The sequence below is a fragment of the Drosophila obscura genome, unplaced genomic scaffold (genome assembly GCF_018151105.1).
Source record: "Drosophila obscura isolate BZ-5 IFL unplaced genomic scaffold, ASM1815110v1 contig_73, whole genome shotgun sequence".
Classification (NCBI taxonomy): Eukaryota; Metazoa; Arthropoda; class Insecta; order Diptera; family Drosophilidae; genus Drosophila; species Drosophila obscura.
Genome location: NW_024542865.1, coordinates 1,762,047 through 1,785,814, shown reverse-complemented (window position 1 = coordinate 1,785,814; position 23,768 = coordinate 1,762,047). Strand labels below are relative to the sequence as shown.

Genomic DNA, 23,768 nt, shown 5'->3' with positions numbered 1-23,768 from the left:
TTTGAGTGAGCTCCCATCTCTAGGTCACACACGTTGCAACTTTGTCAGATATATATCGGTAGACATTTTGAATAAATGGTCGCTGCTAAGTTTTGGCGCCACGCACATTATGTGATATCTTAAATTAAATATATGTAAAAGATAGGCTTGCTTTCACTCCCTTTAATTGGGTTTTTGTTATAAAATAAAAAGTCAACATTTTGAAACAATTTTGTAGGATGGCAACTGCGCAAATCAATCGATCTTTCCTCGGCATCGCACTGGGCCTTGACCTCGCTGTTGTACCTGATTGCAATGCTTGCCGTCTCCAGCGCCATCGTTCGGACCACACGAAGGGCCCTGCGTCATGTCAGGGACAGTTTCCCAACGGTACTGCTCGAAATGCATCATCGAATTGTGCTGGCCGTCTCCAGCTCCTCCTTGCTTCAGCCCGCCCTTGACTACGAAAGTGTCGCTAATGAACTGCTCAAATTCCTCCTTCGATTTGAACTGGCATAAAGAAAGCAAAAGGAAATGAAGGTAAATGTTAGTTGTGACTGTCCCAGAGGGGACAGGGAATCCGTGCAACACTTACGTGGCGCTCGTTGCCGAATTCATAATCCGACTTGGACTCGTGTTTCTTGTAGGCTTCGTTCACGTTTCGCTCTGCGTATTTCATCTCGCTGCGCACCATTCGGACCTGCTGCTGCTGCTGCCGCTGCGCCTTCTGCTGTTCCTCGAAATGGCTGAACTGAAACTCGGTGCGCGGAGTCATTGCCGGGGTGGTGGCGGAGCTGTTGAATAGTCCGCTAAACAGCGTCTGGCCATATTTCTGTGATCTGTGGTGCACAACAATCAGGCAGAGGACAGGGATAAACAATGCACAGACAAGAAAATACAAGACATACTCTATGGGGTCCTTTTCCTTCATTTCCAGATATTCGTTGAGCATGTGGGAGGGGAAGGGCAGGGAAGCATCCATCATTGACTGCAGCTCCGATTGGCTATAGTGTTCCCCCTCCATTTGGCTTGAGTACAGCTGTTCCTCTTCCACTCTGGAGCTGGAGATCATTGCTTGGTCTTCCTTTTCAGAGCCCACGGGGCTCTCAATGCTCATTAGCTGATCGCTGAGCTTATGTTCAGCTTTTCAGCCCTCTGGCGCAGTGTGCGCTCGAAGGACAGCCGCTGCTCAAGCATCTCGTTGTTCGAGCGCAGCTCGGTAAGAGTGAACTTCATGCCCTTGGGCAGACTCTGCAGCCCGTCGAAGAAGCTGACATCGTACGCTGGCTCCTGCTCCGCTTCGGCGTCCGGAGTGCCCAGCTGGTCGCAAATGCTGCGGTGCGATGGCTGGCTGATTCCCTCGTTGTTTCGCAAATTGAACTCCATGATGGTCTGGTTCAGGGCCAGGCAGTCGAGTATGATATTGGCCCCAATGTCAGTCAGGCCACAGCCCTGCAGGTCGACGACTGCAGGCATCGGAGGAGATTTGAGTGTGGACTGGCAGGGGCCATGCATGCTTCATCGCACTTACCCTTTATCCAGGCATCCTCCTTCAGCACATCGCAAATCAATTTGAGTCCTTGGTCCCCAATATCGGGATTGTTGGCGAGAAGGAGCGTGCGCAAGCCCAAGTGGGAGCCGCCCGTGTATCGGGAAATCTTCTGCATCTGTGGGGGATACCAAGGATTCCGGTTACCATTCATCCGATGCACCTTCAGCGCCGCTATACCGATACCTTGACCATATCGGCCACGTGAACGGCTCCCTTTGCGGTGATGCGACACTCGGAGAGATCGAATAGTGCGATTCGGTTGAGGTACTTGGCCGAGTTGCACACCAGCTCGCACCCCTTGTCCCCGATGATGGACTTGCGGAAGCTCAAGGTCTCCAGGCAATCGTTGGCAGCCAGCGACTAGAAGCAGAGAAGCACAATAACAGCTAGTGCCTAGAATGGATGACGGGTACGCGTCCTACCTTGGCAATGCAGTCAATGTAGCCGCCATAAAGGGGCAGACCCTCCAGCTGCAGCACTGTCAGATTCTTATTGCTGGCCACACAGTTGGCGATGGACTGGACGAGGCCGCGGAAAATAAAGCGCGTGTATACCACCGGACGCTGTGTGAAGAGTCGGGCCCGATTCTCCGTGTCGATGGGATCGATTGTATCTGCATTGGAAAAGTCCCTTAGTCCCTTAGTATTCCAACGACTCTTTCTACTCACTGTGTTGATGGGAGCGCCGCATGCGCAGCACCAGGCTCTTTAGGCACAGATCATTTTGCAGCGACTCGTTGACCAGCAGCCAGTCGCTCACGCTCAGCTTGTCGGCGTAGAACTCCAGGGAGCTCTTGTCCAGTGACTGCTTTCGAATATCCGGAACGGGTGTGAGGTTTTTCGAACGACAAAGCTCCAAATACCGAAAGTAGAACGAGCGGCTCTTGCTCGACTTCTTAGCTGGTGCCGGCACCGTTACCTTCTTGGCTGCCAACGCTCGCAGCGTTCCATTCCGTATTCCCGACACACGGCCGAGCGACATGTTCTGTTTGGGTTCTGATCTGTTAGCCAATTTTCTTCCAGCTAGTTTTCTTATAATATTGACTATGTTTGGAGTATAAGCGTCTATCGAGTAGTGGACATTATGTTCAATTGCTTGCTTTGTTCATCATCTTTCATGTTTATGTGCGCCAAGCCTCAGTCAGATCAGAAACATTTTCTTTTGCTGTACAAAATTTTGTCTAGCAGCCGCCATTGCACCTCCCTCTCTAGGTCACACACCTTGCTACGTTTTTAGATATAAATCGATATTTTTGTTGTGATAGTAAAATATTCGTAAAATATCAATTAATATTTAAATTATATCATACGATAGCATCGATGTTTTTCGATTCATTCAATGTTTTATGTGTCCGGCCAGGGCGGCCGAAAATGTCAAACAGCTGACTACTATCGACTTTGACTTTGACTATCGATAGACAAAAGTTCATGCAAAACAACTGCGTAGAATAACGTTTCGATATGTCAAAAGTGAGATAAATAAAAGCCACATACAAATTAAAATTTACACAAAGTAACAAAATTACCAAGTACATATTGTACTTTTTCTCGAAATCGTGCCATTCTATAGAGATAATACCACAACTCAGACGCAAGAATTGTAAGTACCAGCATAGCATATCAGGAGTGGAGTGGGGGGGCAGCAGCGACAATTCAATTTTCATTGCCAATGATTTTTACGCATTTGCAGTAGCTTATGATATAATATAATAATGTCGCGTACACTGATTCGCGCACTCGAAAGCGTCGGCCGCAACTGCCACATACCGACAACAATCGGCATCCATGTCCGGAATGCGTTGCTCAACGTCGAGATGCCAATGGCGGCCATGAGGATTAGTGCAGTAAACTACTCAAAGCGCGGATCGGGATCGCCCTCGGACGCAGGCAGTCCGTTTAAGATTGTCAGCAGGACGCGTGAGCTTGCCGACGATGATCTCAACAGCATTGAGTCCGAACTGAACTGGGAGCTGACCGCCCCAAAGAGCAATCGCTTCTACTTGCCGAACGGCTATGGCCCAGCCTGGCAGGGCTATAACTCCACGATTGAGCTGATGACTCCGCTCTCGCAGCTAGTGAATTTCAAAAAGGACGCCAATGCGGACAAGTCCAGTCTCGAGGTCTCCTGCTGCCAGTGTCCCATTCTGATACGTGACACCCTCATCGAGCTGTTCCCAGTGCGCGCCGTTGCCAACAAGGAGACGGCCATCACATTGCTCACCCTGAGCTATGAGGGCGACATCGAAATAGGCGCCACCAAGGTAGGGCTGCTCAAACGAATTCCGTTTTAATGCAATTCATTAATTTGTATTTATCCGTTTAAAGTTTGTGCTGGCCGCCAGAGACATCAGCGATCGTCTGTTATCGCTGGGCTATTGGTCAGACTTCCTCAATCCGTTCAGCGGACGACCCTACTTTATGCCCAAAGATGATGACAAATTGTACAAGCAGGATTGGCGCTTCCGCGGACTGAACATGAATCTAACTGTTAAGAACCATTGCATGGTGATTTCGGCCGAGGAGAATGACAATACCCACTTCTCAGGGACCATTTACTGTACGGCGCCCAGCAACTACGATGTGCTGGTGCAGCTGCTGGCGCCCAACGAAGAACAGCTGAAACATAACCGGCTCTTTTAACACAAAAACAAACAAAAAAGAGACCGGGACACCCCTTAGCACAATTAGCTGCCCACCACAGGATAGTAGAGAATGCTGCTAAACGACGATGACGAAGACAAAGCCTATTTGTGATGAATACTGTGGTAACTGTGGTTAGGTTAATAGTTCCGGCTTTGTATATGGCTTACAAAGACAGTGACAACTTGTTATTTACTGCGAGAAAATACATTATAAGATTGTTTTGTTCCTACTATCTAATGGCCATCTGATTGCAATGCCTCTCGATCTCCTTCAGCCGATTGATCAGCGAATGCAGCTCTTCGGCATTGCACACAAACTCCACAATGGTTATCCGCTCGCCGCTGCTCTGCTTGAACCGGCCAAGATTAATGCAAAACTGGGCAACGCCCGTACTGCTGTCCGACGTGGAGGACTTGACGTCGCACACTATGCGCCACTGGACATCGGTGATGTGTGGAAAATTGTGTCCCACTTGCAGTTGACGCAGCACCAGATCCTTTCGATTGTCCTCATAGACGCGTGTCAACTCGTCCACGGCGCTGCTGTGCAGCGCAAGGCCCTCCAGTTGCTGGCGCAGTGTCAGTCCGTCCCAGGCATGTTTGGTGGCCAGGGCGTACAGGGTAACGACGGCATATTCGCTTTGCTTGGCGCTGGCCGCATTGTTCGCATAGATTTCAGGCACTGGCGCAATGGCTACAAGGGGGGGAATGAGGATGATATGCATTAGCTTTAAATCACTTCAATCTTTTTGGTTTACTTACTAGCATCCGGATGCAGCGTCAACTTGAGGGAATTCGCAATGAGAATCTTGGTGATGGTTGGCGTCAGAATTGTGCCCAGGTTTTTGAGGCCCGCCACCACGGTGGGCGATATCAGGCTGCTGGCATCTGTGTCCGCCTCCGCCGCGGGGTCGCAACGCGCTGCTGTAGTCGTGGCCATTGGTTAGGTCGCGTTATCCATTAATATAAACAATGCACAACAATAATAATGACTGCAAGACACAATTGCGCTTAACAGCACAAAAATAGCAGCAACCATGCAAATGAACCGGATCCAGCGCTGTTAACAGAGCGGAGCGGAACTGGAACCAGTAAGGCGAACCAGCGCTGTAGTGTATGTAATTTCGATTTATTACAAATAAAGTAAAATATTTACACGACCACTTGTTGCGTTGTGCCTAGATTACATTACATTACACCCTGTAGAAGCACTCCTTGGCCCGCGAGGAACAGTTGTCGTATGTCTTGAACATGGCATCGCCATGAGCCGCCTTGCCGCCGTCGGTGTCTATTTGGTCTAGTTCCGATTCGGGTACACAGGCGCAATTGAAATTTGTATTGCCGCGGCTATACAACTTTCGTGGATAGCCCGTCCAGGCGCGCTCCTTGCCATCGCCGCTCGTGTTGGTGCACCACACACGCGTCCCCTTGGCCTCCGACCACTCGATGTTGCAGCCGGGATACTTTGAGCGCAGCTCGTCCACCTCAGCCTTCGCTATCTGAGCCTGCTCCAAGAGCGCCAAATACTTTTGGTAATATGTCGTCGGTTCGCCCTGCTCATCGTAGAATCGTCCAATCAGCTTCCCCTTGTAGATGTATTCCTTCTCGTAGAAATCCCTCCAATTGGCCAGGCCAAGCAGATCGTTGGGCTTCAGGCTGAGCACATCGTCCGCTGTCTGCGGATCATACTCCTCAAACTCGCCGCTTATGAACGCCACAGAGGCGTCGCGTCCCACAAAGAAGCTATAGCTGCAGCCGGTGCCATAGTGCTTTATGCCGCGTGTGACATCGAACACGGATCCCAGCAGTGCCAGATAGATGGGCTGTCCATCCTCCCCATTGTATTTGGAAAGTTCTGCAGGCGTTAGGAGCGTGGCTTCGTTGGCAGCTTTGAACTGGAGCGAAACGGTCTCGCCATTGGCATCGGCATTGTCCACATAGTTGGCCGCATGTCTGCTTGCAAACTGTTTTATTTCCGTGCGATAGAGGCCAGCCAGCACAGCTGCCAATATGAAAAGAAACTGCAATTTAAATAGATATTTCACAAACCCAAACATTTCTGTTTTTCCTTTGTTTTGTATTTCTTTTTTTTTTGCGGATTTATGCCTAGCACGCCTTTTCAACGGTACGCTGGATATTGCCAAGTCAAGGAGTGGTCACGTTGCTTATTATTTGAGTTTTTATTTTATTTTTTTTTAATTTCGTCGGTGAAATCTTGTTTGGGTACGAGCTGTTGTTTGGGATATATCGATAGGTCAGATATGCTCTCTCTCCTGTCAGCGATGCGCGCCGCTGTTAGTTTTCCGACTTCCCAAAACATGTTAAAATGAATGGCTTTCAACGTAAAACGGCGCTTTCTGGCCGCCGCCTCATTATAATGAGTAAAGTCTAAAATTCATTTTTAGCAATGATAATATTTAAGTTTTTTGTCATTAACCTACACTACACACATATATACACATATTTACAAACGAGGGGAGGACGTTATCACACTCGTTCACACCTGCTCCAAATTCGTGGGGGGCCGTAGAGTGACCATTACTTGGTTTCTTTTATTCACAGAGACCCGGAATCGTTGCCCCTCATGGACTTCTATTCGCCGCCGCGGCAGCCGTGGGGCAGTGGGGTCGATGATGAGATCCAGATATTGCTTCAGGTTGGCTATTAGCCCCGGGGGTAGACGGCGTGTCGGTGCAATAATTCGCCATTCTTTCGGTGGCTCTTCCCAGAGTTCTTCCCCTTTAACGGTGTCTAATGGATCAGGTCGCACGTTCTCGTCATGGATAGGTAGCGAGAGCCGAAGTTTCTTCAGTGGCGGCACGTTAAAGTCGGTTTCTGCTGCCGTCGACGGCGAAGGGACGACGGTGTCGTCGTTAGAGGCCATGTCTAGGGATCGAGACGAGGCGGCTTGTAATTTCCTTGGAGACAACTGCAAGACGGAACTTCCACATACGATCCTCGCTTTGATGCGGCAGAGAAAATCGAGCCCCAGTATGACCTCGTCGCGGATCATCGGCAGTACTAAAAAGGTCAATTCCGTTTCCTGTAAGTCGAGGCGTACCTTGGTTATCACCGTTTTCGTCACTTCTATGTTTGAGCCGTCAGCCAGGCTGATTTGGGTACTTGTGTTTTGCATGTTTCCAACCGGTAGCGCCTGCGCGGTTTTCTCGCTCAAAAATGACAATGAGGCGCCAGTATCGAGGGTGGCCCACACCGTAAACTTTCCCGCGATGGTCACTAGCGCGGCAATTCGACCGCGGCGATTGTCCAGACTCAAGGGATGTGTTACACCTGGCGGTCCCTCGGATATGTCGTCTATGTGCCGACTAGGCGGAAACGTCATGGTTTCTGTTTTATTGTTTAATTTCTTGGCTAGCGTCGGTTTTGTTTATACTATCTCGCTAAAGCTTCTGCGACGGCTAAAACCATAGATGGCACTATCGATAATATGGTTTTGGAACTGTGCGATAGAGCGCATTCGATACATCGTTTGAGAGAAAATATTGGTATTGCCAAATTTGTTTAGCACGTACAATTTTGTGGTGTGCTGAAACAAAAAATAAATAACGGGCTGAATTGTTTCTTTTTACCTTAATCTTTAATATAAAAAAAAAACATCGTGGGCATCATAAACATCGACTTTCGCAAATATCGATGTTTTCGCATTGGCGTACGATAGCTATCGGGCTCAATTTCGCGCGGTAAAATATTTAAGTATTTCTTTAATTTGCTTTGAAAATGTTTATTTGTTTCTCGGTGAACTTCTATTATAATATCAATTATGTATACAACTAAGTACATCTACTGGCACTGGCTCAGAGCGTGGGTGTAGACTGTTTTCTCCTCGGTTCCCCGCTTGATCACATGCGGAATTTTCTTGGGTTCCATGCTAAAAACAAAAAAGGAGAGAAAACCATTTAACAAATGAATACAATTTGTGTGTGAGATATTGGCATACGTGATGCAATCAATGATGGGGCATACGGAGACGCAGAGCGTGCAGCCCGTGCAGTCATCGTTGACGCTGGGCAAGTGCGTGTCCTTGTCGAATTCGATGGCCTGGTAACCGGAGTCCGCACACGTCATGTAGCACTTGCCGCAGTTGATGCACATGTCCTGCAATTAAACGGAGATATGTAAATGCCAGGTGAGACAACTGGGGATGTCATCCACTCACATCGTTGATCAGGGCCACCTTCTGTTGCTTGTTGTCCAGTTGGTTGTAGGTTCCAATGCGTGGCAGGGCAGCGCCGATGATATCGGCCACCTTGGGCGCCTCATTTGGCCCGCCATTGGAGGGGCAAATGGCTACAGCACCCTGCTGGGCATCCCACAAGGCTCCCTTCTTGCTGCGCAGCTCGGCCATCGCGATGTCACGCTCCCGCTGGTAGGGCCCGAAGAAACCCAGCGTGCTGTTGCCCTCGCCCGTGAGACGCAACACGGGCTTGCCCTTCTGGTGGACGGGCGTCGGCGGGGACTGGCCGTCCCAGAAGGCGCCATTCTCTGGCGGGGGATTGGCCCGCAAATACAGCAACGCCCTCAGACCGGTGCAGTAGTCATCGATGAGGGTAAAGTCCTGGTTCTGCACGGACGAGCAGATCTGCAGCACTGAGGCGCCGGCATGGAGGAACTGCAGGGCCACTTCGCCGGAATCGATGCCGCCAATGCCCAGAATGGGAAAATCGGGAACTTTGTTGGCAATTTCCGAGATGGCACGCAGTGCCATGGGACGTGTAGCATTGCCGGAAACGCCGCCGTATGTGGTGCGCTTCTCCTTGCCGACGGACGGCCAGGCTGTGGCATCCGCCTTGAGGCTCATCAGCCCCTGGACTGTGTTGATGGCCGAACAGCCGTCGGCGCCGCCCAGCTTGGCTGCCATGGCAATGGCCGTGATGTCCGTAATGTTGGGCGTCAGCTTAATGAAGAACGGCAGCTTGACGGCGTGGCGCACCCAGCGGGAGATCTGTTCGACCATATCGGGTATCTGGCCGCAGGCCAGACCCATGCCGCGCTCGCCCATGCCATGGGGACAGGACAGATTCAGTTCGAGAGCATCGGCGCCGGCTGCCTCGGCCTTGATGGACAGTTCCGTCCAGTCGGGCTCGTTGTAGCTGCACATGATGCTGGCAATCACGATCTTCTCGGGAAAGTCGCGCTTCAGCTCGGCGATGGAGCGCAGCCAGTACTCGGCCCGCTTCTCCGAGATGAGCTCGATGTTGAGGAAGCATCCCTGCTGCGGTCCGTACTTGTAGCCGGAGGTGGTGCCCCGGACAATGCGCGGCGAGACATTCGTGACCAGATCCTTGTCCAGGCCGAAGGTCTTTGTGACCACAAAGCCCCAGCCCTGCTCGAAGGCGCGTCGTATCATGGCAGCGCTGGTGGTGGGCGGTGCCGAGGCCAGTCCGAACGGATTCTCAAACTTCAGGCCGCACATCTCCACGGATATGTCGACGCTGTCGATGTCCGTGTAGAAGAGCGGCAGGGCGGCGGGCGTGTCCAGGGGCAGACCCTGCAGCTGGCAGTGAATGCCCCAGGCGGCCACCTTGCCATCGTTCACCGACTCCACTGTGGTGTTGGCCACTCCGGCCAGATCTCCGCCAATGAACACCTGCGGCAGACTGCTCTGCATTGTGGTCCTGTCCACCACGGGCAGCTCGCCGCGGAACTGCAGCGGCGCCAGAGCGTCGCGAACGTCCGGATCCTGCAGGCCCGAGCCGAAGGCGGAGATCACAAAGTTCGCCTTGAGGCGCACCGTCTGATCCTCATCCTCCACCCACTCGTCCTGCTCGTTCTGCTCGGTGCGACAGAACTCCATGCCCGTGATCAGGCCATCGCGGAGGCACACCTTGCGTGGACTCAGATAGGGCAGCATCTCGCAGCGCTCCTCGCGCGCCAGCTCCACCTCCTCGGGCACGGCTCGGATGCCCGACGAGCCCTTGCGGAAGACGACAAAGACGCGACGGGCACCGCAGCGCAGCGCGGATGTGGCACAATCGAAGGCCGTGTCGCCGGCACCCAGAACGATGACATTGCCATGCAGCTTGGGCAGACTCTGCGCGGCCTTGCAGGCGCACAGGCCCGGCTTGGAGCCATCCGACACCAAAGGCAGGAAGTTCTTGGAGGTGTAGAAGCCCGCTTCCACGTCCAGACCCTTAAAGATCGGATTCAGCTTGGGCTCGGGCAGGCCAATGCCCACGAAGAGCGCATCCAGGCCGCTATCGAGCAGACCCTACACAGAGACAGAGACAGAGAGGGAGAGGGAGAGTTGCTGCATCGTTGTGCTGGAATATTGGGAGGCCCCTGGAAGACCAACTACCTGCCACCTACCTGCACTGTCAGATCCTTGGTGCTGAGCGAACGATTCGTCTCGATGCATACGCCCAAGTCCTGCACCAGCTGGATCTCAAAGTTGACCACATCGATGGGCAGGCGATACTGCGGTATCTCGGCAGCACTCAGTCCGCCCAGGTAGCTGCGACGCTCGTAGATTTTGATGTCCTCGTAGCCGAGTCGAGCCAGAAAGGTGGCGCACGACAGGGAGGCGGGACCGCCGCCCAGCAGGGCGATCTTCTTGCCCAGCGGCTTGGTCTGCGGCGGCAGCCGCTGGCGTATGCCCATCCGCTTGAACATCTCGGTGGCGAACTGCTGCAGTCCACCGATGTTGATGGGTCCGGCCTCGGAGGCCTGCAGATTGCAGCCACCCACGCACAGGTCGCTGGTGGGGCAGACCATGCCGCAGGTCAGACCCAGCGGATTGTCCGAGAAGATGGCCTTGGCAGCGCCATAGTAATTTTTGTTGGCAATGCTCGTGATGAAGCTCTTGATGTCCAGCTGCGTCGGGCAGGACTTCTGGCACGGCGCATCGGCACACTTTAGGCAGCGGGCAGCCTCCTCGAGGGCCGCCCGCTCCGACAGTGTCGTGTGCTTAATGTCCTCGAAATTATTCGACAGCGTGGTGCATGGCGGTGCCGTGTGATCATTGTTGCGCTTCCAGTGCTTCTTGTTCTCCTTGGTCTGCTTGGTGGGCACCACCGTGCATTGGGTTTTCACGCGCGGATTCAGCGACAGCAGATCCTGCAATCAAAATTGCGGATTCAAGTGCTGATTGGCTGTGGGAGTGGGTGTGGGTGTGGGAGTGGGTGTGGGAACCTACCTCAATGTCGGGTGAATCTCTGCTCAGCATCTTGCGGGTGCACTCACTCCTCCTGGCTGGGGGTATGTCAGATCTGCAGAGGCAGAACAAAACGTACTTCAATTATCGATCACAAGCAACGGGCGCGGCGCTGGTGGCGGCGTTGGGGGGCGCCACTTATCTTTGCTAATCTACGGCTACGGCTACATTCCTTATCACTTCTTACCCAACGAACAAGTGTCTTTGGACAGCCCGTCCGGCCCTGAACAGCGCTGCTGTATCTAAGCGCATATATATATACAATAGTGCCATATTGGCAGAGAGCTCTTATCGTTTTATCAGTCAAGGTTGGAACGAGCGACACAGAGAGAGAGTGAGAGAGATTAGGGGGCAGCTGGGCTGGGCTGGTCTCGGCTGGTCTGGGCTGGCAGTGGAACGACGTCTTACAATGCCCGAAAATAGCCACAAAAATGGGGCCACAACCCCTTGCCGAGAAGGCAAGGTTAGGGGAAGGTCGTTAAAAGAGGGGGGCCGGGCCGGGCCTGCGCTGGGCCGAGCCGAGCCAATGGGTGGGATGATGTCACGAAGCCAGCCGGCGTATGCCTCACGCCAGATCTTTGGTCGTTCAATTGATTTCTGATCCAGATTTTGAGGCAATTTGACGCGTTGCACGCGTGCCCGTGCAACAGTTAAACAATTTAATTAAATGTCATACGAGTTTCATTTATAAATTGCAACTTCAACTTTCAGTGCCGTCTGATAGCCGTCTGCAATTTTGACTCTGACGCTGACTCTCCTCTCTGTGCCGTTTAATATTTAACTGTTTGTGTTAATGTACTTTGACGTGTTTACTTTTAACAAAAAACGTTTCGTTATGACATAAAACTCGTAAGTTAGTTGAACTGCTTAAATGCTGAAATTACTTGTAAAGCAGTGCTAAGCAGCAGTAAGCAGTATCGCCACAATCGCTCCATTCACAGTTGCATTAAGTACATGCATGTAAGTGCGTACTCGCATGACTCGCATATTGTGCACATGCATTCATATGTATGTACATACATGTGGGCAGCAGTCAAAGCAGATTACAATTTGTAACACTCGACTAGCCTTGTCTGCCTGGGCAGATCTCCATCTGCTTTGACTGCTGATTCTTTCCTCAGATTCAGATTCATAATGTATTCATTGTATTCATAATATTCGTTTAACAAACAGCTGCCTCAGCATCATGTTGGCACCCCCCTCCATCCCCCTGCCCCCTGGCCTGGGCTGGTCCCATTATCAAAATCGTTTTGGGTTCGGGCAAGTGTTTTTTAAATGTCGCTCGCATATGCTAATAATGTCGATGCGAAAAACAAGTTCAGATTAAAAACTACCTTATTAGAGTGGAGACTATTCTCACTCAACGATCAATGGGTCTGATTCGATTGGAAGGAACAAAACAATACAAAAAAAAACAAACCTTATTATTTGTATGGAAACACTCCACTGAGAATTGGATTGTGGAATTCCCCGATTTCGATACACACTACAAAAAAATATATTTTATTGCGAGATACAATATATGTATATGTATATGTACTCTCCACTGATCGGCAGTGGAACTGTTTGTTTCGATGGAAAGCACGCGGAAACGGAGACGATACGCGAGACAGACGGCGGAATTGGTCTTCACACTGGAAACGCCAAATTAATAATGAAAATCGTAAATAGTTTCAAAACCGTTGTTGGCTTCGAGATGGCCCGATCGTCGAAGCCGCGGGTCGCTGGCGAATTCTGATTACCAGCGCAGCACCCACTGTCCACCCCACCCCACCCCAGGCAGATTCTTTGTGTTCTAGAGTTAATTTATGACTGTAGATAAATATTATGGTGTATGTGTATGTGTATGTGTAACGGGCAGCTGTTTGTTCACATTTTAAGGCGTGCCCCTGTTGTACGTTGTACACTCTTTTCAGTAACAGTGATAGCTAACAGAAAAGCAGAAAAAGCAATAAAACAGGCTGCTGAAAGCTGCATTTTAACATGCCCATGTTAGTTTACAGTCGCTGATCTTACAGCGGAAAGCTAATCGAATCTGAGCTTTGCTAGACATGCTAGAAAAAGCGATAAAACGCAAAGCAAAAGCTACCCGAAAGCTTAGCTATCTACGAAATCTACCAGTCAGTAATGAGTAAAAACATAAAAAAATGCCTAGAATCGAAATGAATTCGAATGTGGAGAGCTTTGAATGTGTGACGTTGGAAGAGCAAGGGCTTCTTCTTCTTCGACGAGCTAAGCCAAACGGGTCTTCGAACTCCGAGTTCTCTGTGGGCAGAAGACAGTAGCCTGGAACGCACTGCTTCCTTAAGAGTAGCTACTATACGCCTTTTAGATCCTTAGATTGGCGCTGTGAAAGAAACCAATGCATGAGAGCCTGAACTGATCTCTCATCAATTAATTCTTCTCATTAATGGAATATTGAGATAGCCTACGGCTCCTGTCATATTTCACTTTATTTTGGGAGTACTTCGATATGTGAGAGAATTAAGGGAAATAATATCGAAGCAGGTGTGCTCTGCTTGTGGGTGTTAAGTCCATTACATATTATGCGATAAAGCGATGCGCGTTCTGAGAGTAAATGTTCCAAATTAGTTTCGAAGCTATAGCCAGTCTATCAGTGTTTATAGACGTTACTCCTAGACAGATACAATACATAGACACACTCACACTCCTTATCTTCTTGGATCTGGTAGAGATCTTCCGACTGCAATGATGCGAGTAATATCCAGATTCTAGAAAATGAATCAGAAATGGAATGATCATGTGGGTCTGTGGGTCTGGTCTGTGGCATATGGATTAAGAATTATTATTTTGTAAATATTATAGCCCACGATTATAGCTGTAGACATTGTGCCTATGGCCAGTGGCTGCCACATGACATTGGCTATAAACTTGAAATGATGCCATCAAAAATGGACACTAACTGGATGCAGCGCCAGCGCACCGGATGGGATGCCAAAATGCAGATGCATTCCTGGCCGATGGGAGATGGGCTAATAACTAAATTTATGGGCACACTTTTCATTCATTCACTGACCACAGGCCACTGGCCACTGGCCACTGGCAACTGGCTGTTCATTAAAAGTGCATAAATAACACAACGGATGGGGAAAGGGGTTCGGGCTTCTGGCTGGTGCTGGTGCTGGTGCTGGTTCTGGTTCTGGGCCTGGGGGTTTTTCTCAAGGAAACGTGCCCGACACTGAGAAAGTAAATCAAAGCGTTTAATTAATATGCACTGCAGGCAGTCTGGCCATAAATTACATTGGAAATGTATGCCAAAACAAGGAAACGCCACCGACAAGACTTACCTGCACTTGCCGGTCCCCCTCCGACACTCCGCAACAACAAAAAAACAACACAGTATTTCACTTTCGATTCGCTGCAAAGAGTCGTTCGATTTGGCCCGACAGCCTCGCTGGGCCTGGGGTTTGGGGCTTGGGGCTTGGGGCATCGGGGGGATTTGGGCCTGAAGAGACTGAAGAGACACTACCCAAAAAGAACGAAGAACCGAAAATGACGGCGCCAACGCAATTAAGATTGTTTCACTTTGCAGCCAACTGACACGCACTGCGAGCAGGGGTCGACCCTGGGCATGCCCTGTAGCTGGAATGGACGGCTTCAATGGCGCGTTGCAGTAGGTAGGAATCCTGATAGATAAGTTTGTAATAGATCGTAGCTTTGAGGTGATTTGATTGAAACTAATTGAACTGAAGAAAGCATGCAGCAGATCTATCAGCACAAATGTCTTCTCACTGGGATTGGTCATGGATGTACCGCGGTACCCATATGCCGCGGGGAGTGTGAGTGTCCCACTGTCCCACTGTGTGCTCTGGCCAGGGTATGCGGCAGACAAATGTCGTGTATGCGAATGGGAATTGCGTGCAATTAATCAAATTTGAACCGAGTGCAGGCACCCCATACACATCTTTGCCACCAGTTGAAGACGATCCACTGGGGCACCCCCCACCCCCACCCAGGCACCAGAGTCGTCTCGTTCCCCGTTGCTCTATATCCTGGCTGCGTGTGCGTGTGTGTTTGTCTGTGTCTGTGGCACAAGTTAAAAGCAATTTGTGATTAGAACATACACATGCGACAGAGCAGAGAGTTGCTCTTTCATCTAACGACAGATGGATATAGTCGATGGAACGGAATGCTCCCTCCATCTAGATATGTATGTAGATCGGTTCGATAGATAGATACACGACGGATGGTCATTATTTTTGTTGTTCATCTACATCTAAATCTACTCGTATATGCAGCATAATTTATTACGATTTTTATTATAATTTTATTTATGATTTCTGAGTTTTCAAATTTGTTTGTTTGGCTCTCTGGCTGCAGGGGCAGGGGCTTGCCATTATTGTTATTGTTATTACTGCATATACTCTCTATATAATTTTAGGGTATATATTTAGTAGCTATCTGATGCCCACAGTGGGTATATTTTCGTTTCGCACATATCCCATATATCCTCGCCATGAGCCACTCGACGACACCGAAAGAAGCAAAAAATTCATCGAATAAATTGATCGGACAGGTGGAGCTGAACCGTGGGTTTGGCCAACAGTGGAAACACTCACCTAACGCATAGTTCGCATTTCACTGGCTGTACTTTCCCCCTGCGACAGTCATCACTGTATACAGTGTACACATGTCCATGCTAGAGTATTTCGATATTCGCGAAATTTCTTTTCAATAGTTTGGCAGAGAGACAGAGAGAGAGAGAGCAATGGATTTGCTTTTAATAATTATTTTTTATGCAGACATTTTCTTGCGATTTAATGAGCAAATTTACTGAGGCGGCACACAACTGAATCAAATATCGAAAGAGGCAAATAACAAATTTATATTAGACATGCTACACTTACATACATATGTATGTATATCTATCTATTCATGGTATAGCCAAACAAAACAAAAAACAACTTATAAGTATATACATATATTTAATCGTAAAACGTGCCTGGCCCTCCCTCGTGTGACTCGCCAAACTGTCGCTTGGTCATTTGGTCGCTTGGTCGCTTGCGAAGGCGTCAGTGGCCGCCTGGCCTGGCCTGACACAAAAATAGATCCAGCCCCCCCCCCCAACTTTAACGTTCGCCCCCAAGTCCACTGCAACTTTTAATGGCAAATAAAACAAATGCTAACAACCAAATCGAATCAAATGGTATTGAAATTTATTGCGCCGCTGCATACATATAAAATATGCCGTATACCCGTAGTAGCGCAGGAAATGCCTGTCCATATCTTCCTATAATAGCTCTTTGATAGCCAGGAACTAGAGAGACTAGAGAGTCACTTCAAGTGAAAACGAAAACCTTTAACCGTCTCAAGCTGCCAAGTTGGCTGCTCTGTTTGTAATCCTCCTCTGTCTGGGGTATTTTTTTGGGAGATTATTTCAAAATGTGTCTGCCGTGTAGCGCCTCGGGGGCTGCAGGGATTAAAAATCATTTTGACAAAACGTTGCCAAAGCCCCCATAAGCCCCCTCCCAGACACACACACACACACACACACACACACAGACACACACAGACATAGGCGGCGTACTCATCGTTCGTGGAGTAAAGTTTTTAATTTATTATAAATAAATAAATACAAATACAAATAGAAATAGAAATAGAAATACAATTATTAAGTTTAGTACACACAACACAACAAATTTGAGGGGAGGGTGACTACTTGGAGATGGGTGACAGTTGGGGGAGAGCTGGGCCTGCTGGGCCAACTTGAATCTTGTCCTTGCCCGCCCAACCATTACATTTAAGCCGTCTCAGTGGCAGCTGGAGCGGAGGTGGGGGCAGGGGCAGGAGCGGTAGAAGCTGGCGCGGCTGCTTCCTGCTCGACCCGTGCAGCCTCCTCCAGGGCGGCCAGCAGCTGGTCCGCCTCGGCTGCCTTGGCCTGGAGTTCGGCCAGCTTGCGCTGCTTCTCGGCCTCCTCGGCCAGCCGCTTGGCGCGGCGCTCCTCCTCGCGGCGCAGCAGCTCCTGCATCTGGGTGCGCACCAGAGAGTCGCCGAGGCCCAGCTGGTCCATCACCTGGATGACGTCGCGACTGTAGCGGAGGCGCGTGTTGGCCGCCAGCTCCTCGCTGCAGTCCTCACGGCCCTGGCCGAGGCGCTGCAGCACCGACAGCTTCGCATCGATCACCATGTAGTTGCTGTTGGGTATGAAGTTGTCGCTCTTCTCGTTCAGGTACTGGACCAGGGTGCGCAGCGAGTTCGAGTTGGCCTTGGCGTTGATGGCGCCGCTGGCAAAGTCCTGCGACTTCATCATCTGGGCATGCGTGGACTTCTGCTTGCACTCCAGGCAATTGTAGTTGGGATGCGGCAGACCGGTGATCTCTGGCACCACCAGGCCCGAGCAGTTCATGTCGCGGCAATACAGGCCCGAAATATAGGCGCCTTTCTCCTGCAATGGCAAAAGAAGAGACCAAACCATTCCGATTAATGATCGATAGGTGCAACAACGGCAAGGAGGAGTCGATAAGTGCAACAGTGAGCCAGTCAATAAGTGATCGATTAAAGCAGCAGAGAGCATTCGATTAATGATCGATTGCAGCAACAGAGAGCATTCGATTAATGATCGATTAAAGCAGCAGAGAGCATTCGATTAATGATCGATTGCAGCAACAGAGAGCATTCGATTAATGATCGATTAAAGCAGCAGAGAGCATTCGATTAATGATCGATTAAAGCAACAGAGAGCATTCGATTAATGATCGATTAAAGCAGCAGAGAGCATTCGATTAATGATCGATTGAAGCAACAGAGGATTGATTAAGATCGATTAAAGCAGCAGAGGCATTCGATTAATGGTCGATATGATGTGAAACAGAGCGAAAACTATTAGTAATCAAATAGAAGGATCAAATCGAAGCAATTCAATGAAAGAAACAGGTGTCAAACAGGCAAAAAAAAAAATTTTTAAATAATAAATTAAGTATAGAAGAATATTATAAATTTATTCATTGAAGATTCATTGATAATCCGTTAAGGAAAAGTAGTGGCCAAGAACGAATGAAAATGAAACTGCGCAAAGATTAAAGAGATAATACGTCAATCATTTACAAGAAAAGAAGGAATGGGAAGGAATTCAAAGACAAAGCAAGGGCTCAAGATCATTTGGGAAGAATATAACTGAAACGAGCCAAAAGGGACAGACTCCCTTCTGCTTATTATAATGAATAATGAAGAGGCACTCCAAGAGGCATTTCCAGTGTGAAGAAAACAAATCATTTAATGATTCAGAAATCACTTGAGCTTACAGCAATTGGAACACTTCAAAAGCCAAACAAAAATTTGATCATTAGCATCCGCCGATCTGCGGCGGATCACTTGAGATATATTCGATGTGAGTCATGGGCATTCAGATTCGTTCGGTCCGCACACAGATAATGTTGTTCGCATTGTTAGGATTCCGATTGCAGCTAAAAATAATCCATAACGGATTGAACAAGTTCAACGTGTGATCTCTATATCTCATAACTATATCTGCCATATAAATACATATTCATGTTCAGCGAAGAAGCGTTTGCCTGCATATACATACATATGTACAAATGTGTTTGTGTGTCTCTACGCAGATCTAAAAAATTGACACATAAATAAAAAATACAAAAAAACATTTAAAAAAAATGTCGCTACGTGTGCGTTTTAATATTCGCTCGTGCGATCGATATATATATGTACTATATCTACGCGCATAGTCACAAAGTAAATAATTCAGTTGAGTCTGCAAAATACGGAATTCGGTATGCAGGGAGGGACAATGATGATGATGATTTTAGCATGGAATCCGTTTCAGTCTCAGGTTGTGAAGGGAAAGCCACACACAGACAACAGCCAGCCACGTCATGTCTATTAAATATTTGAATCGCTTGGCCAATTTGCTTGTCCATAAATTAAACTCGATAATTAATGGATCCGATCCGCAGATCGGTTGCAAGCTAAAGCGGATAGCGGATGGTAGAAAGGAAGCCACCTCAACCTCAATCTCAACGATTGGCGTGCCATGTTAATCCCACTTCATAGACAGACAGACAGACAGACAGACAGACACCCCGAGAGAGACCCCGTGAGAGTTCACTGAACCAATTTCACGCAGTGAGATCTGTGCAACCGGAACCGTAGCGGAGGAGGATCGTGCCATTACAACCGTGCCGCACCACAAAGCAAAACAATCCCAAAAGGCAAGGTCACAGAGCAGTGAACAAGCAACCACAAAATGTGGTTAATCCACAGGAATAATATTCAAAGTAAAATCAATGGCGAAGACTCTCCACATAACAGGATGCCAGTTGGCCAGGTTTGTTTTGCCATCTTTTAGCTTCATTGATTGTTGTAAACCATACAAAGTATGCATCATAGTTTTCGTTTTTCCTGCATTAAACAGTTTTAGTTTTGTTCATTATTCGACAATGGCCTCTCGCATTCAAAATGCGAATGTCAAACGGGTAATTACGACTCGACGGCGCTATACTCGTATGTGTGAGTGACCCTGGCCAAGAAAACAAAAATCTGTTTCTTTATGTTTTATACGTGTGTGTGTGTGTGTGTGTGTGTGTATAGAAGCCAAAACAAAAACGATTAAAAAACATATAGCAACAATTAAAAGAAAAAGAAAAAGAAAAAGAAAAAGAGAATGAATAGGTGAAAAATGCGACAAAAATGAATTTAGGAATCTTTAAAAATCAAATTCAAATCAATATGAGCGCAGAAAATTCCGGCAAGCAGAAAATCAGCAGAAAATATGTGTGTCCATATAGAAATCGAGGCGCGAAAAACATATAGATAGATATAGAAATCGAGATTCAGCCGCCAGCCGCCAGCCACCTCAGCTACCTCTGAGGCATTTTGCAGGCCGAAAATATATTGAATAGAATCAAGCAAATTAAAAAGCTTTTTGGAATCACATCTATTTATTTGTGATTTAATTGAATTGTTTTCAGCTCGTTCAAAAATAAACCAACAATTGTTGCTTGTTGTTGTAGCTGCCAAAAGGCCGTCGCTGTTGCCGCCGCCACTTGTTGCGCCTGGAAATGTGTGGACTGGGAATGGGAATGGGCATGGGCATGGGCATGCCCACGGCGTGCGGGAGGAAATCAATTTACGGCCAAAAATAACAAGACTCAACCAGCCTGTAATAATACAAGTGGGGCGGAGATATGAGGATGATGATGATGATGGGAATGGGAATGGGAATGGGGCTGGGGATGGGTGTGTGTGTGTGTTATTCTGTTGGTTTAATTGTTTTCGGATGAGTTTTTGATGTGCACAGGAAATCCTTAATGAAAGTATTCCCCTCGCTCTGCCACCAACAACAAACAGAACTAAAAAGGCGGCAAAAATCAAAAAGAATTCATCCGCAAAGTACGGGAGGATTATTCGATATTGGTATTGTGATCCGATCGATCTCGATGCGAGTTATATTTTAGAAAATTAATTTACAAAAATATATTAGGGCTTTTTTTTTTATTTCATGAAAGTTGATGGCGTTTTTTGGGTTAGTTTTAGAGAGTTGCCAATTAATTGCAGACAGATCTTTTAGCTGCATTCATTATGAGTATTTTGACAAAAAAAATTACTAAAATCGGACAACATTTGAGCTGTCCAACAAAGGTACCCTTCGATACACTGTGCCCTAGGTCCCTGGCCCCTAGGCCCCAATGGTCTCAAATATGCGACCCGACCCAGCCCATCGGATGGATTAAATTCGTTGGTTAATTGGCTCAAATAGTTTATACAGCTGGCAGATCGCTCATCAGTTGGCGTCGGAGTGGGGAAACAATTGGTGTTCGAAGCACTTAAGAACTGCCGCGAAATGGAGCGATCTTCGAGTTGGCTCGGCCAGTGGCTGCTCAAAAGTAGCGCGAGTAAAACGTTGAAAAATATCCATAAAATGCTCCTAGATATTTGCAATATTTATGCCAATCCCCATCGTTGATCTGCCATAAAGAATCTAATAAAATAACATTGATAGGCGATCAAATTCTATTGCTTCTACTGGTAATGATCCGCAGAAACTTAATTGCCGATCTCCAACAAAATAGTGTCCCAAAGAGAGCTAATTGTGGGGTCTTTTGCTTCTGCAAATCCCTGATAACAATCACGATGTAATCTGCCAACTTGCGGCAGAGAAACTTGGAATTACTACCCATTGGAGGTTTGAAAAATAGTACGAGAATAAACTGCTAACGATCGATGCCAATAGATATTGATCACTCAATAAATTTGTTTAAGTGTTCGCATTAAATTAAATACCAGAAAAATCCAATGGTATGAATAAAAAAAGAGTTCCTTTTATTTATCCCAAGTATCTACTCGAATGAGAGGTACATTAAGGAAAAGTGAGATCTTCTAACGATCTTTCCACTATCGAAAATATGCCTGAGTAAAGAAACAACAGCTGGAACAACAAGTGATTCGAAAACAAATATTCTGCCAGTAACTTAACCTGAATGCAATGCCAAAAATGCATTAAAAACTGATCGAGTGGGATCTATGCTAAAGTTGGTTTATATGCTCACCGTGGGATCGGAGCAGCGGGAGCACTTGCAGGTGAATCCCTTCTTCATTTTGAGGAATAAATGTCGCGCAATGTTGCCCGTGAATAGTTTGGTGTAAGTGGTGGTGATCTCGAAGCCCTCGGGTATATCGACGGCGGCGCGAACGATCATTACGTTGGTCTTCTCCTCGAAGGTGTAGTACGAGTTGGGGATGCAGTCATGGTTCATGACGGCGAACAGGGGATAGAGGGCGCGATAGTTGAACTCCTGATTGTCGTTGGTGCGATCGGTGGTCTTGTCAAAGCCGTTCGTTCGCAGTACGGCCACGGTGCGGTTCATGATCTCGAAGACCTTTTTGTCGGTGGGGAAATTCTTGAATAGCTTGGCCGCATTGCGCACCTCCACGCGATGGTTGTTATCCAGATTCGCCTGCAGACAGTAGATCAGATCGCGCTGGTCCTTGTTCAGATTGAGGGCCCGGGCCACGCACAGCAGCCGTATGATCACCGAATTGGCCACCTCCGGCTCGTTGGGGCCCCACGACTTGAGCAGATCACAGTCGGTCTTGTGCTGTTTCTTCTTGGAGCAGAGATTGCAAACGGGCAGGCCGCAGCCCACGCGGCACATGAAGCGCGTATCCGGCAGCTCCCTCAGGCACACACTGCACGCATTCAGCGAGTCCTCCTCGAGGGCGGACAGGCCGATCAGCAGCGGCATGTCCTTCAAGATGATCTCGCCGCGCTTAATGCCGCGCGTGGCCATCAGGCCGCGGCCGGCTATCTTCGAGACGCCCACCTCCCAGGCGGGATCCTTGTCCTTGAACGGAGCCAGATGCAGGTCCAGCAGCTCCGAGGTACGTTTCGGGCAGATCATGGCGCGACTATTAACAAATTCCGCTCTCTCGTAGTGCACACACAAAAAAATTAACAAAACAAAACAAAATACGAGAACGAGTACGAGTGCGAGTATTCGATCCGATGCCAACTATCGTATCACAATTATCGCTGTTTATTTCTTGGGGAAAACTTCTGATCCACTGAGGAGATTTTTTTCTTTTCTTTTTCTTTTTTTCTTTTCTTTTGTTTTCTTGTGCTGGTGCGGAGTTCTTTTCGCGACTGCCGTTCGTAAACTGTCGCCGTTTTCCAGCCTTACATGATTTTTATGTGAAAAGTCGGACGGAAAATTCTTTTGCACAGCGAAAAAGCTGAAAAAAATTCGCTTTCAACGAGCGATCACGAGCCGAACGACGACAGCGCCGCTCGCTGTCCGATCTTGCCCAAAAACGATGCTGTAAATATACGAGTGTTCCCATCGCATTTTGTGGGTGGAGACGGAGACGGAGACGCACAGACTGAGGGACGAGCTAACATCATGTGGCATCATTATTCCCGATCCGATCCCAATTGCGATCCTTGTCCCCTTATGGATGGATTCGATGCACAGGCACTTGGTTCGTGATGCTCTGACAAAAGTGCACACAGGGGCCTCGCAGTTGAATGGGCGGTCGGTCGGATGGATGGATGGATGGATGGTTGGCTGGTTGGCTGGCTGGTTGGATATGGATGGGATAGATGGATGGGCAGACGGATGGATGGACGGATGACTTGTTCGCTGGCGGATGTACAGGCATACAAGGCAGCCCCTCCCATCCCGGGTACATTCTAGATGTATCCACGTTTGTTCATACAAATCGGGCATGGATTTGTGCTGTGCACTTCTGACAGCGCTCTGGAGTTGCGCCAAGAATGCTGCCACTGCCACTGCCGCAGCCGCTGCCTGTATGGAATGATGAACGATTCATCAGAGGACAGGACGGGGTGCTGGTGGTGGTGCTGGTGCTCCGCCTACGAGTGTGTCTGGGGCTGGGGATGGCTTAAATCACTCGACTTTTGCTGATGTTTTTGTACTTTGAAGCGATTCATT

At 48.5% G+C, this 23,768-nt stretch overlaps 6 protein-coding genes across 7 annotated transcripts; 1 reads left to right on the top strand and 5 right to left on the bottom strand.

The window, feature by feature from the left end:
- Positions 1-150: 150 nt before the first annotated feature.
- Positions 151-2,716, bottom strand: LOC111065188 (protein Cep78 homolog). Its single transcript, XM_041595445.1, is given in 8 exon segments — positions 151-489; positions 575-818; positions 888-1,116; positions 1,119-1,445; positions 1,511-1,646; positions 1,715-1,891; positions 1,954-2,144; positions 2,200-2,716. Coding segments are annotated over 8 exon segments (1,872 nt in total). The 5' UTR covers positions 2,513-2,716; the 3' UTR covers positions 151-234.
- A 236-nt stretch (positions 2,717-2,952) lies between these two features.
- On the top strand, positions 2,953-4,405 carry LOC111065191 (cobalamin trafficking protein CblD). Its single transcript, XM_022353222.2, has 3 exons — positions 2,953-3,130; positions 3,221-3,791; positions 3,856-4,405. The coding sequence occupies exons 2-3, from the start codon at positions 3,243-3,245 to the stop codon at positions 4,168-4,170; spliced, it is 864 nt and encodes a 287-aa protein (XP_022208914.1). The 5' UTR covers positions 2,953-3,130; positions 3,221-3,242; the 3' UTR covers positions 4,171-4,405.
- On the bottom strand, positions 4,309-5,198 carry LOC111065193 (COMM domain-containing protein 3). The gene is made up of 2 exons (XM_022353225.2): positions 4,935-5,198; positions 4,309-4,866 (listed from the first exon to the last, which is right to left on the bottom strand). Exons 1-2 carry the CDS (start codon positions 5,110-5,112, stop codon positions 4,403-4,405), a joined length of 642 nt encoding a protein of 213 aa, XP_022208917.1. The 5' UTR covers positions 5,113-5,198; the 3' UTR covers positions 4,309-4,402.
- An 82-nt stretch (positions 5,199-5,280) lies between these two features.
- LOC111065192 (neuferricin homolog) lies at positions 5,281-6,437 on the bottom strand. The gene has a single exon (XM_022353224.2). The coding sequence runs from the start codon at positions 6,227-6,229 to the stop codon at positions 5,366-5,368; it is 864 nt and encodes a 287-aa protein (XP_022208916.1). The 5' UTR covers positions 6,230-6,437; the 3' UTR covers positions 5,281-5,365.
- Positions 6,438-7,898: 1,461 nt separating this feature from the next.
- Positions 7,899-13,045, bottom strand: LOC111064943 (dihydropyrimidine dehydrogenase [NADP(+)]). 2 transcript variants are annotated; one of them, XM_022352817.2, is made up of 6 exons: positions 12,764-13,045; positions 11,326-11,398; positions 10,500-11,246; positions 8,350-10,401; positions 8,131-8,288; positions 7,899-8,061 (listed from the first exon to the last, which is right to left on the bottom strand). In XM_022352817.2, the coding sequence occupies exons 2-6, from the start codon at positions 11,353-11,355 to the stop codon at positions 7,974-7,976; spliced, it is 3,075 nt and encodes a 1,024-aa protein (XP_022208509.2). In that variant the 5' UTR covers positions 11,356-11,398; positions 12,764-13,045; the 3' UTR covers positions 7,899-7,973. The 2 variants fall into 2 exon arrangements, with proteins under 2 accessions (XP_022208509.2, XP_022208508.2); XM_022352816.2 differs by lacking the exon at positions 12,764-13,045 and adding an exon at positions 11,531-11,831.
- A 3,923-nt stretch (positions 13,046-16,968) lies between these two features.
- On the bottom strand, positions 16,969-22,800 carry LOC111064945 (SET domain-containing protein SmydA-8). Its single transcript, XM_022352818.2, has 2 exons — positions 21,867-22,800; positions 16,969-17,749 (listed from the first exon to the last, which is right to left on the bottom strand). Exons 1-2 carry the CDS (start codon positions 22,716-22,718, stop codon positions 17,105-17,107), a joined length of 1,497 nt encoding a protein of 498 aa, XP_022208510.1. The 5' UTR covers positions 22,719-22,800; the 3' UTR covers positions 16,969-17,104.
- Positions 22,801-23,768: the final 968 nt, after the last annotated feature.